General features: G+C 37.5%; 1 protein-coding gene across 1 annotated transcript in view; it reads left to right on the top strand.

Moving 5' to 3' along the window:
* The first annotated feature begins 11669 nt into the window (after positions 1-11669).
* Usp34 (ubiquitin specific peptidase 34) overlaps positions 11670-12892 on the top strand; it is a 206073-nt gene continuing 204850 nt past the window's right edge. Inside the window, 2 exon segments of the mRNA XM_019205320.2 lie at positions 11670-11777; positions 11780-11850. Coding sequence (XP_019060865.1) covers positions 11753-11777; positions 11780-11850 — 96 coding nt within the window. The 5' untranslated portion in view covers positions 11670-11752.

Below are 12892 nucleotides of genomic sequence, written 5' to 3'. Positions count from 1 at the left end.
TTTTTTTTTTTTTTTTTTTTTTGGTACTGGGGATCAAACTCAGGTCCTTGAGTTTGCAAGGCAGGTGGCAGAACCACTGAACTAAATTCCTAGCCCATCTCCCTTTTCGTTTCTAATTTCATGGATTTGAGTTTTTTCTCGGACTTTGAACTTGCAAGGCAGCAGCACTACTGAGCTGAATACCTGGCCCTTTTTCCTTCCTTTTTGTGATAAGGTTGGCTGAGAGTTTGTCAGTTTTATGTACTCTTAGGTTGTTTATTTGAACCCAGCCTGTTTTCCTGATATGGGAATTTACCGCTATAAATTTTGTTTGTAGGACTGCTTTCATTGCATCCCATAAATTCTGGTATGTTGTATTGTCATTATCATTTAATTGTAGAAATTGTCTGATATCTTCCTTTAATTTCATCTGTGACCCACTGGTTGTTATTTAATTTCCATGTGTTTATGAAGTTCTTGTGGTTCCTTTTGTCATTGATTTCTAATTTCATTGCACTGTGTTCTGATAATATGCATGGGATAATTTCATTTCCTTTACATTTACTTAAGTATGTTCTATGAGCTAATATATAATCTATTTTGGAAAGAGTCCCATGTGCAGCTGAGAATATATATTTTGATATTGTGGGGTGGAACACTTTGTAGACATCTACTAAGTCCACTGTTCAAAAGTTTGGTTCAATTGTAATATTTCATTGTTGATTTTATTTTTTCTTTTTTCGGTACTGGGCATTGTGCTCAGGACCTTGTGCTTGTGAGGCGTGCCACTCTGTTGATTTTTTTGTCTAGTTGATCTGTCTATATGTGACAGTGGGGCATTGAAGTCCCTCATTACAACTGTACTAGTGCTTATATGATTTTTCATGTCCGTTAATATTTGTTTTGTATAGTTGGATGTGTTTGCTGTTTGGTGCATATATATTTAGGTTACCTCTTCTATTGGATTGTTCCCTTTACAAGGATGTAGTGACCTTCTTTGTCTCTCTTAATTAGTTTTGGATTGAAATCTACTTTGTCCGCAAATAGAAATGCTGTCCTTGCTTTTTTCTATCTGTTGACTTTCAGTCTGTGAATTTGTTTTTAAATGTGTTTCTTGTATGCATATTATTGGATCTTGCATCTTGATCCATTCTGCCAGTCTGTTTCTTTTCATTGGGTAATTGAGACCATTGATGATTATGACTGACATGTATTGTCTTAATCTCTGTCATGTTATTTTCCTCCTGTTGGATTCCTTATTTCCTTTTCTTTTTTTTTTTTTTTTTTTTTCTTTTTTGCTAGGGATCAAACTTTGGACTTGTGATTGCGAGGCAGGCAGTGGAACCACTGAGCTAAATCCCTGGCTCTCCTTTTCTGTTTACTTTCTTGCCTTGACTGGTGGATTCATCCTGTTGGGTTTCATGGAGTTGTGATCCTTATTGTCTCTTTCTAGAATATCCTTCAGAACATTTTGGAGTTCTGGTTTGGTGGTCATGAATTTCTTCAGGTGCTCTTTGTCATGGAAATATCTTCATCAATTTAGTTCTGCAGGTACATCAATATGGATTGGAGGTTGTTTTCTTTTAGGGCTTCAAATACTTCACTCCAGGTTCTCTTTGACTTGAGAGTTTGTGATGAGAAGTCTGCTGTGATTCTGATGGGCTTTCCTTTGTAGGTGATTTGTTCATTTTCTCTAACCACTTTTAATAATTTTCCTTGTGTTGAATTTCTGGAATCTTAACTATTACATGCCTTGGGGAAGATTTTTTAAAATCATGGTTAATGGGTCCTATATACCTCACTTATCTGTATGTCAAATTATTTTTCCCTGTTTGGGAAGTTTCCTCCCATTAATTCTGAGAACAGATTTTTTTTATGTCAGTTATATCCTGCTTTTTCGTTGAGTCTAGTCAATCTTATGTTATTCTTCTTTGCATCATCTAGCAGCTGCTGGATTGATTTCTCATGGTCCCATGCTGTTTTTAACCAATCTCTTTTTCCCGATCACTAACTTCATTCCTGTCTTCTGTACCTGATATTCTGTCATCACATTGGCTCATTCTGCTACATACACTTTTCAGTGGAGTTTTTAATCTGGATATCTGTTTGAATCTGTTTCATGGGTTCCATTTCTTTCCTATGTTGGGCATTCATGGCTTCCATCACATTCCTGAGCTCCTCTATTTTCTTATCTGTATCTTTCATTCTGGTAATTATCTCTGTAATTATCTGGGAAATTATTTCTGCTTTGATTTTTTTTCTAGAACCTCCTACATCTGCTTTGTTATTCCTGCTGTTACCACTTCTGAGAGTCAGGTGGATGGTTTTCAGATTGTTCCACTTAATATCTCCCAGGTTTTGCCTTTGGTAAGCTGAAAGTTAGTGGGGTTGCATCTTGTTTAAGTGTCTTCTCATTTTCTTTCTTTTTTTAAGTTTGATTCCTGAATTGATTCATGTAAATTGCTTATGGTGAGTCACTTATTGCCAGTATTCAGAATCCTTAGGAAATAACTACTTCTCAGAAGCTTCTTCAAGGTGTAGCTGGGTTTTGGGTTTTGAGTCTATTGCAAGATCCCAGCTCTTCAATTTATTGGGGATGAGAAGTTTCTACCTACTTGGCTTATTTGCCATTTCTTTGGCACTGGCCTGTATGTTTTTTTTTAAAAGACCCTTAGGCAATCTCAGTCTTGGTATACCAAGAGGAACAACTGATTAGCACACTTTTGTCACCTTCGCTAAAGTAGTACAATCAACAATAACAGTAGCATCAAATACAGTCTAGGAAACCACAAATTGTAGCCCTTAATATGGCTTTTTTACCCTTAGGGAACAAGATTTAAAAGGGTTTGGGGATAAAAAACAGAAATAAAAGGAGGAAGATGTCACATGCAATGTTGGAAAACAAGCTTTAGGAAACTGCTGGTGAAGAAGACGGGTGAGAAAGAGAAAAGAAAAAAAATTAAAACAACAGAATAGAACAACAAAATAGAACAACAAACACCAGAAATTATACTCAGACATCAAGAAAAAAGCTAAACGAAATAAAACAAGAACTAGAAAGGAAAAAGAAGAGAAAAACAGATAAAAACAAAAAATATCTGATTCAATGTGTATCTCTGCTGTCACTGTTAGGCAATGTGGGCAGAGTCCAGAGCCAGATTGATTAATCACAGCAAGCTGGCTGCACCTTCCTTGTGGGGTATGGAATAATCCCAGCCAGCCTGCCCCCTTTAGTTCCTCTCAAGTTCAGGCTTGTTTCTGGCTATGAGTCTGGAACCAGATTCTTTGAGCCTACAACAGTCTGTGTGTCTCCTGCTGGCTTGAACTCTGCTCCCTGACCTCCTCCTCCTGACTTGAACTCAGCATCTGCACTGAGGCACCAAAAGCCACTAAATGGAATCTGCCTGCAGCTGTTCTGAGTTCGGAAATTAGTGTGCCCTTCTCTAAGATGGCTGCCAGCCAGTCACCCTTTTGGGTGAGGTCTGAACATGGTTAACTTAGCAGCTGCTGCAGTCCAGTTCATTCACTGCACTGTTGTGGTTTTCCCTGGAGGCCTTTGAGGTTGTCGGTAGTCACTGTGCGTCTGGAGGTTTTGCCCAGCATTCCCTAACAGAGAGTCCCGGCTCTGAGAAAGAGTGCTGCTTGGTAACTCCCTCCTCTTTAAAGTCTGTCTCTTCACTCTGCCTATTGGTAGACTTCAGCTCTTGCCTCAGATCCTTTCTGGGTCCCCAGGACCTACTTCTCTCCTCCTTTTACTCTTGCTGCTATATTCCAGTGTAAGAACACCAAATCTTGGAGAAGCTCTGTCTCTGCTCTTCACCACTCTGCCATCTTCCCAGAAGTCATGTTTTGTTTTTTGAGACAGGCTCTCCAATAGGTAGTTCAGGCTGGCTTTGAGCTTAACTATTTAGCCCACACTGGCCTCAAGCTCACAGTGATTCTCTTGCCTCAGCTTCCTCATTGCTGGGATTATAGGTGTGCACCTGGGCCATTTGTTTTGTTTTTGCAGATGTTTGTATCATCATGTGAAAAATAGAACTATTTGGTTGTTGGCTTGTGTTGAGGACTGAACCCAGGGCTTCACACTTGCTAGCCAATTGCTGTATCACTGAGCTAGATCTCCATCCACAAAATATTACCTTTTATGCTTGTCTTTTGTTCTTACTATTTGAAGCTGGTTTTACTTTTTCACTGTTGTAATACCTGTATTTTTTAATAGTTTTAGAAGCTGTTCCTTTTGAGTAGTATAATATGTAACACTCGTAAGAGTCTGCCTTTTATTTTGGCATGAAGAATTTTGCTTTATTAGCTGAGCATGGTGATACCTGACTGTAATCCCAGTAGTTGGGAGGCTGAAGCAGGAAGACCGCTTTGAATTCACTGTACAGCAAGTTCAAGACTAGCCTGGACTATGTAGAGAGAACTCTCAAAAAAAAATTTTTTTTTGTTTGACTAGTGGGATAGTGATATTGACTACTATTTAAAGTAGTGCTTTTCAGAAATTATCTCCTATATAGAACAATTTTTATGAGGCAGAATATCCTATTGTAATAATCTTTCATGTTTGCAACAGTATGAGGCTAGGGAAAGTGATATTAGATTGGAGTATATGTTGATTAAATTCTAGAACCCAGATCAAGAAAACTTTAATCTTGATATGTATTTTCTTTATGAATATTTATTGTTAATTTTATTAATTGAAGCCACGTATCTTATGCAAGGCATTTACAATTTTTAAAAATCCTCCCTTTCCCTTTCCTTCCTTCCTTCATTCATTCATTGGTTTTTTGAGGCAGGGTCTCTCTTTGTAGTTCAGGCTGGCCCTGAACTCACTGTGTAGCCAGGTCTGGCCTCGAGCTTATGGCAGTTCTCCTGCCTCAGCATCCTGATTGCTGGGAATACAGGAGTTCACAACCACCCCCCAAACAACAACAACAACTACCACTACTACTACTACTACTACTACTATTTCCTTCTTCCTTCGTCTCCTTCGTCCTGGGGATCGAACTCGGGCCTTTGCACTTCAGAGGCAGGCACTGGAACCACTGAGCTAAATCCCCAGCCGCCCAACTTCTCACTTTTAAATGTAAACACTCAGGTGGCAGCATGTAACTCTTCTTGTGCAGAAAGGCTGGGCATAGTGGCACATGCCTGTTAGGAGATTTGTGAATTCCAAACCAGCTTGGACTACTACATAGTGGGATGTTGTCTCAAGAAAGAAAAAAATTAAAATGTAGTCATAATCAGGTGTGAAATAAGTTTACTATTGAGAAGAAAATAGGGTTGTAAGTTCAGCTTTTGGTAAGGTATATATGATATTGTAGAATAAATAGAAGACATAGAGTATATTAAGTTAGTTGGAGTCAGATGGGTTGGCATATGCCTACACTCACTCTGCACTCAGGAGGCTGAGGCATGAGAATCAAAAGTTCAGACCTGTCCCAGGCAATTTAGCAACTTTGCAAGACACTGTCTCAAAGCGAAAAAATGAAGGGCTGGAGATGATATAGTTCATTGTAAAGGCCTTGGTTCAGTACTTAACATCTCAAAAAAAAAAAAAAATCGGTAAGAAAATGCCTCTAGTATAAAAAGGTCCTTTGTCCTTGTCTCTTCAACTCCCTTTGCATTTTCAGGCATTAGTTTTGATATTACACTCTATATTTTATTTTATTTATTTGTTTAGTTTTGAGACAGAATCTCGCTATGTAGTTCAGGCTGGCCTTGAACTCACTATGATCCTTCTGCCTCAGCCCCCTGAGTGCTGGGATTACAGGTATGCAGCACCATACCTGACTATACTCTATATTCTCATTTTAATTTTTATGTGTTTGTGTGGTGCTAGTGATTGAACCTAGGGAGTGCTGAGCTACATCCCTACTCCTTTTTATTTTATTTTGAGACAGTCTTAAGTTGTTCTTGAGGCTGGCATCAAACTTAGGATCCTCCTGCCTCAGCCTCTTTCATAGATAGGCTCACAGGTATATACCACCACACCTGGCTCTGAAATTATATTTAGGTATATCCTATAAATTTCCATTTATTATATATAAGGATTTCACTGTACACTTCCCAGTCCTTTCAATATAGTTATTACCAGTTTTTAATGTAGTTGTAAAAATTAAAATATTGCTTGAGGATAAGACAAAGAATTTTTCTATAGCTCATTCATATCTCATAGATTGTTTCTTGTGATTTGCTGACTTATTTTTTATTAAATATTTATGTGTACCTCATGTATTCTCACATACTCTAATCATTTTTAGTTATTAGTTTTTACATTGTTACACATCATCAGATGGAGTGTAATTTCCATTCCTCCACCAATTTCATTTGGTTTCATCCTCCTGCTTTAGTCAGTGTTGATTGCATTTGAGGTTTACTAAGAGGTTATGTTCCCTTCAGGTACCATCCTTAAATTTTGTGGATTCTCTCATGTATTGGATCTAAAGTTTTCTGCCAACTATTTTTCTGTCTTGAAGTTTGCTTCTTTTCTAAGAAGGACATCTTTTACAAATTACTTTTAGACTTTGTAGGCCTGAAATACCTATTCTTTTTTTTTCCCCTATTGGTATTGGGGATTGAACTCAGGACCGTGGGCTTGTGAGGCAGGTGTGGTGCCCCTGAGCTAAATCCCTGGGCCTGAAATACCTATTGTATGCATGTATTTACTGATAGGTTTTGATGCAAACAATTTTATTTTATGTGCAAAATTATTTTTTCTCAGAATTTTGGAACTCTTGCTTAATTGTATTGTAGATTCCAGTAGTGCTTTGGAAAAATGTAAGCTGTTTTTACTTGAGCTTTTCCCTATTGCTCTTAGTACATAAGCTTAAAGAAAAGCTTTTAGGATTTTTATTTCTCCTTAACTTCAGAAATTACATGATTTTTTTAGGGCTAGGGATTTGGCTCAGTGGTTCCGCTGTCTGCCTTTCAAACACACAGGCCAGAGTTCGATCCCCGATACCAAAAATAAAAATAAAAATAAAAAATTACATGATTTTTTTGGTGGGCTTTTTGTTTCATAATTTCCACACCTTTATATTTTCTTTTTTGTCTTTCTAGAACTATTTATTGTTAATCTAAACTGATTTTATGCTTTGGTCTCCCCAATTTTTTTTCCACTTTCTGGAAGATTTTTCTTTTTTCCTTTTTGGACCTTCTGATGAATTTTACAAATTGATATAATTTTGATAGGCTTTTAAATTGTAATGATATACTTATAAAAAAGCATACATGCAGTGTATATCTGTATACAGTAAAGGAACTTTTTTACCCCTGTCTTGCTGAGAATTGAACCTAGGGCCGTATGTATATACTAGGTAATAATCCCTTAGCCTCAAAGGACTCAATTTTGTAATCTGAATTTACAATTTAAAAATTTCATTCTTGTTTAGTAATTGAGTACCTGTTATGTTATCTTAGGATATAGATTACAGTTAAAATTTTTTTACCCCTGAGTCTTCTGTTTTTTTTGTTTTGTTTTTTGGTACCCGGATGGAACACCAGGCCTTGAGCTTGTGAGGCAGGTGGGAGGGTGGGCGGAACCACTGAGCTAAATCCCCGGCCCCTTTCTTACTTTACTTATCTGCCTTTTGTGAGCATTTTTTGGGGGTGGGGTGGGGTACAGGGATCAAACTCTGGACCTTGAACTTGAAAGGCCCAGTCTGCCTTTTGTGATGAAGGTTTTTCTTGAAAGTGTTACCCATGACAGAATAGTAAGAGAGGGTTACTAAAAAGGTGATTAATTGGAGGTTCTCTGAGAGTTGGGCATCTCAGATGTTGGCATGTACTATATGATAGTAAAATAACAAGCAAACTTTATTTTTTTGCTGGAGGTTATGATCTTTTTTCCTCAAACTGTTCATATTGTCTAAAAAAAAAGTATCTTTTAGTCTTTGGCTGTGAGATTTAGTATGGTCGTTGGGCAGGGAAGAATACTTGGTACCTTTCATTGAGTCCTACTTTCTGCATTTGTTTCATCCTTGCCCTGATATATATCTAGTGCTTTGGGTCCTGAGCTTTTCTAATATTCTTTGTGGTAGATTTTTCTATTTGTTAGTATACACTTATGTATCCCCTTTCCAACTTTATTTCCTTCACTGTATGTCACTCAGTATTTCTATGTTTTGTATCCAAAATTTGTTGATGCTTGTCATCTTTTGTTTCATTATTTCTGTTCGAGTCGAGAGTAGATAATCTTTTTTCACTTTGGTATATTTGTAGTGGAGTATGGAACAGAGATACTTACAATCAAAAGGAGCTTTATTGAAGGTGATATGTTTTATTTAAAGATACTTTTTTCTCTTGCATTATGGTGATTGAAAATTCAAATACCTATACTTAATAAAATGTATAATTTATGTAATATCATATGTAGTTATATTTCATATATTTGTGTGGATTTATGTCTCCCCACCTAGACTCTGCTTCCTTTGACCATATGTTGAGTCTGCAAGGACCCAGATCCAGGTTTTTACTTTCTTTTTTGAGACAGGGCTTCTCTATGGGCCACCATGTCTGGCCCCTCCAGTTGTTTGTCTTTAAAGATTAGTTTCCTTATCTGGGTATGGTGGCCAGGGCCTTGAAATGATCTACATCCTCAGCCTTTAAGAAATTTTTTTATTTTGAAACAGAGCCTCCCTAAGTTGCCCAGGCTGGGCTCAAACTTGGTATCCTCCTGCTTTAGCCTCTCTGAGTGCTGGCATTACAGTCATGGACTACTGTGCCTGACTCAATACTTTTTTTAATACTAAAAACCTTTTTTTTGTGTGTGCCAGGGATTGAACTTGGGCCCTTGCGCTTGCAAGGCAGGCAGCAGAACCATTGAGCCAAATCTCCAGCCCTTAAAGACCATTCTTAAACATGGCCTCTCATGTTGACTCATTCCATTTTTACTGTGTAAAAATACTTAACTGTATTACTTCTCACTTTAAAGTTAATTTGTGTGTGTGTGTGTGTGTGTGTGTGTGTGTGTGTGTGTGTGTGTGTGTGTTGGGATTGAACCCAATGCCTTTGCACTGAACCACATGCCACACCCCTGTTCAGTTTGAGACAAGGTCTCACTAAATCACTGTGTTTCCCAGGCTGGACTTGAATTTGTGATTCTCCCCCCTCAGCCTCCCAAAATGCTGGTATTATAGGTATATACCATTGTGCAAGTTTAAAGCTAATTTTTTCTAAACAGAAAGAAGTTGATCATGAGGAAAAACAAAACAGAACTTTAGGACTAATATATTTTTCTTATAGAAAGTATTAGATGAAGTTTTAAAGCTGAGAGGAGGGCCTTAAAAGTAAAAACTTCATTTTGCCCCTGGAAAAACAGGCATGATGAACCTTCCATTCATCTGTTCACTCCTTTTGGTACAGGGGCTCGAACTCAGAACCTTGTGCTTGCAAGGCAGGTGCGGTGCCACTGAGCTAAATCCCTGTCCAAGTACCATTTATTTTTGTGTAACAGATTACTTTAGAAGTAACAGCAGTAAGCATTTATTGTCTTGGATGTTTCATTGACACAGGAATATGGAAGTGGCATATCCTGTTGTTTCTGGCTAAGGTTTCTTAAAAGGTTTCAGTCAAGATATTGGCCAGATTATAGTCATCTGGAGACTTTTGTGGGCCTAGAGGATCTGTCTCCAAGTTGGCTCACTTTGTGTACTCATCAAGTTAGTGCTTGTTAATGAGAGATCTTAGTTTTTTCTCATGTGGACCTCTGCAGGCTGCTTAAATGTTGTTACAATGTTGTTGTGACCTAATCTTGGATGTCACACATTATTTCTGCCACATTCTACCCATTAGAGAGCGAGCCTTGTCCACATTCGAGGGGAAGAAAGTGATGCTGTGATGCTTTACCTTCTACATGTAGGAATATCAAAGAATTGTGGCCATTCTTCAAGTTCATCATATCTGTAGAAATGAAATTACTTCTACATTGTCATATGGGTGATCTATTTGGACTACAACAAAGGTGTTTTAGTTTGTATTAATACCACTAAGTGCAAATAATAAGTAATAGCTGCTTAACTGTCTGTCATCTGTCATTGGATACTAACATTACTAGAGTCAGGTATTCCTTTGTGCATTATTTCTTATATATTTACCAGACATTTCTAATCATCTCTAGGCGTTATACTTCTAAGTGAATTAGTGAACTAAAGTTGCATTCAGTACCTCCTGATTCTTTTGTTTCCATTTTTTCTTCCTCATTGAGTTTATTGGTACATTTTAGGTATACAATACAGTTACATTCATTATTGGGATCTTGTACCTTTGCATGACATTTTTTAAAACTTTTTACTGGCACTGAAAAGTGTGTTGGTAGGCATTATGGCACACATCCATAATCTCAGCTGTCTGAGAGGCAAGGTTGGAGGATTGCACGCTACAGGCTAGCCTGGGCAGTTTAGCTAAAGTTTGTGGCAAAATGAAAAACAAAAAGGACTGGATAGAGACCAGTGGTAGAGTGCTCTTGGCTTTAATCTCCAGTATTGGGGGGAAAACAAGAAAGAAAAAAGTAAAGTGTGTGCATGCAGTCGTGTTTGTCATTCAATCAGAATAACCATCCCAAATAGTCTTCAATTAAATTGTTAACTTAAAAAGGTAGCTATTTAATTTAATTTTATTTTTGTGGTACTGGGGATTAAACTGGCTTGCAAATGAGAGGCTGCAGAACCACTGAGCTAAATGCTTGGCCCAAAGAGGTAGCTATTTTATTAGTTGATAATAAAACCCCCTAGTTTATATTACTAGCTATATAGTTATGTACTTCTACTAAGAAGGTATTTCATTACAGTTAGTTTTCTCGTACTTACTAAACGTATATCTAGTACCCAGAGAAGCAAAGAAATATGCTTTAATTGTTGTTCTTAAATAGTTCTTTGTACCAGGTGTCTGGGCTCACACTTATAGTCCCAGCACTCAGGAAGCAAAGGCAAGAAGATCTCTGGGAGTTTGAGACCAGCCTGGGCTTCATAGTGAGTTCAAGGCCAGCCTGAACTACATAGCAAGACCTTGTCTCAAAAAACAAATTAAAAAAATTATTTGTGTAGGAGGACAGATAATTACACACATAAAAGAGAAAATGACAGCTGTAAACCTAACATCGTGATTTTTATTAAAGTTCTAGTTAATGTGATATGATCTTCATAAGTTAATATGGTGCTGCCCTATCAGGGAGGAGAAAATAAAAGCTGAAGTTTAGTACTTTAGTTTTTGTTTTGTTTTTTTGAGACAGGGTCTCACGATGTAGTTCAGGCTGGCCTTGAACTCACTATGTAGCTCAGGTTGTCCTTGAACTTTCAGAGATCCTCCTGGCTCACAGCCTTCCAAGTGCTGGGTTATAGGCATGTGCCACCACTCCTGGCTAGTATTTCAGTATTTGCGTTCTTGGTTTTTTAATATGAAAAATGATTGTTGCCTCTACAGAAAGCATTAATTTATTGAATTTTCTCTTACAGGCAATGTCTATGCTGCTTCAAGGAATATAAGCATTTGGAGATTTTTAACCAAGTAGTGTGTGCACTTATTAACTTAGTGATTGCTCAAGTTCAAGTGCTCCGGGACCAGCTTTGTAAACATTGTGCTATTAATGTAGATTCCACGTGGCAAGATGAGAGTAATCAAGCGGAAGAACCACTGAATATAGATAGAGAATGTAATGAAGGAAGTGCAGAAAGACAAAAATCTATAGAGAAAAAATCAAACTCTGCAAGAATTTGTAATCTGCCTGAGGAAGAATCTTCAAAGAGTTCTGATCTTTTTAGTTTATGGAGTACAGATGAGAAGGAAAAACTCTTACTATGTGTAGCAAAAATTTTCCAGATTCAATTTCCTTTATATACTGCTTACAAGCATAATACTCATCCTACTATAGAGGTATGTTAAAATAGGTGTTTTGAATCTTTAGTTCCTATCAAGTCATAGCTTGGCAGCCCATATCTCACTTACAAATGATATGAAGACAGTGTTGATGGAAAAATTTATAAAGATAACTACTGTTACATAAGCTTTTAAAAGAACCTTTTAATAGCAGTTTATGTTGAAAATTTCCTATTAAGGAAAGATTTGTAAATTAACTCATTGAAATTAAATTGTTAGTGATAACATTTTGTTACAGTGGATGTATGCTCTGCTTATTGTGGCTCTTTGAAAAAATTGTTGGATTGAAGTATTTTCGAGTGTTTTGACTTAGGCAAAGAGATTTCTTTCTAGAAAGAAAATGAATGGCTTGACCGTGGTTATTTGTTGTTTCTAATGATTCTGTTAGTTGGTTAGGCAATTCCTGTGTTAGTTTTGTATGGGCTCATTTATGCTTTGATAGTGGATGGGTTGAAGGTCCAGATCTCACTTGTGTGTCTGGCATTTGGTGCTGGCTAGTATCTTGGGGTACCTTGTATTTTCTCCTCATGGCTTTTTATTAATTTTTTTTTGCTATCAGGGATGGAACTTGGGTCCTTGTGCTAGTGAGGGAGGTGGTGGAACCACTGAGCTAAATCCCTGGCCTTCTTCATGGCTTTATTCTGTACTGTAGTAAACTGCTTTCCCTATATGGTAGTTTTGCAGTGTTTAACACAGGCAAAAGTAGAAGTGGCAATGTTGGGAAGGCAAAAGTAGAAGCAGTAAGGCTTCTTAACACATTTCACAGTGGGCTATCTTTTGTGTGTTTGCCAGTGGTGAAATGTGTTAAGTCCATCCTCTATAATGGCACAGGATGAATTCTGCCATATTCTGGTGATTGAAGTAGTTCATAAGGGCTTGTAAAATAGAGTCAATCTCTGGATATGAGGAGAGATAGTTTTATTTGTTTTGTTTTTCTTTTTTTCCGGTAGCAAGGATTAAACTCAGGACCTTGCGCTTGCGAGGCAGGCATGGCGCCACTGAGCTAAATCCCTGGCCCTAGGTACAGTTTTATTTTACA

This window comes from Fukomys damarensis, unplaced genomic scaffold, assembly GCF_012274545.1.
Source record: "Fukomys damarensis isolate Sample0158 unplaced genomic scaffold, DMR_v1.0_HiC HiC_scaffold_2, whole genome shotgun sequence".
Classification (NCBI taxonomy): domain Eukaryota; kingdom Metazoa; phylum Chordata; class Mammalia; order Rodentia; family Bathyergidae; genus Fukomys; species Fukomys damarensis.
Note: the sequence above shows the minus strand (reverse complement) of the source record. Positions and strands in the feature narration are given on the sequence as shown.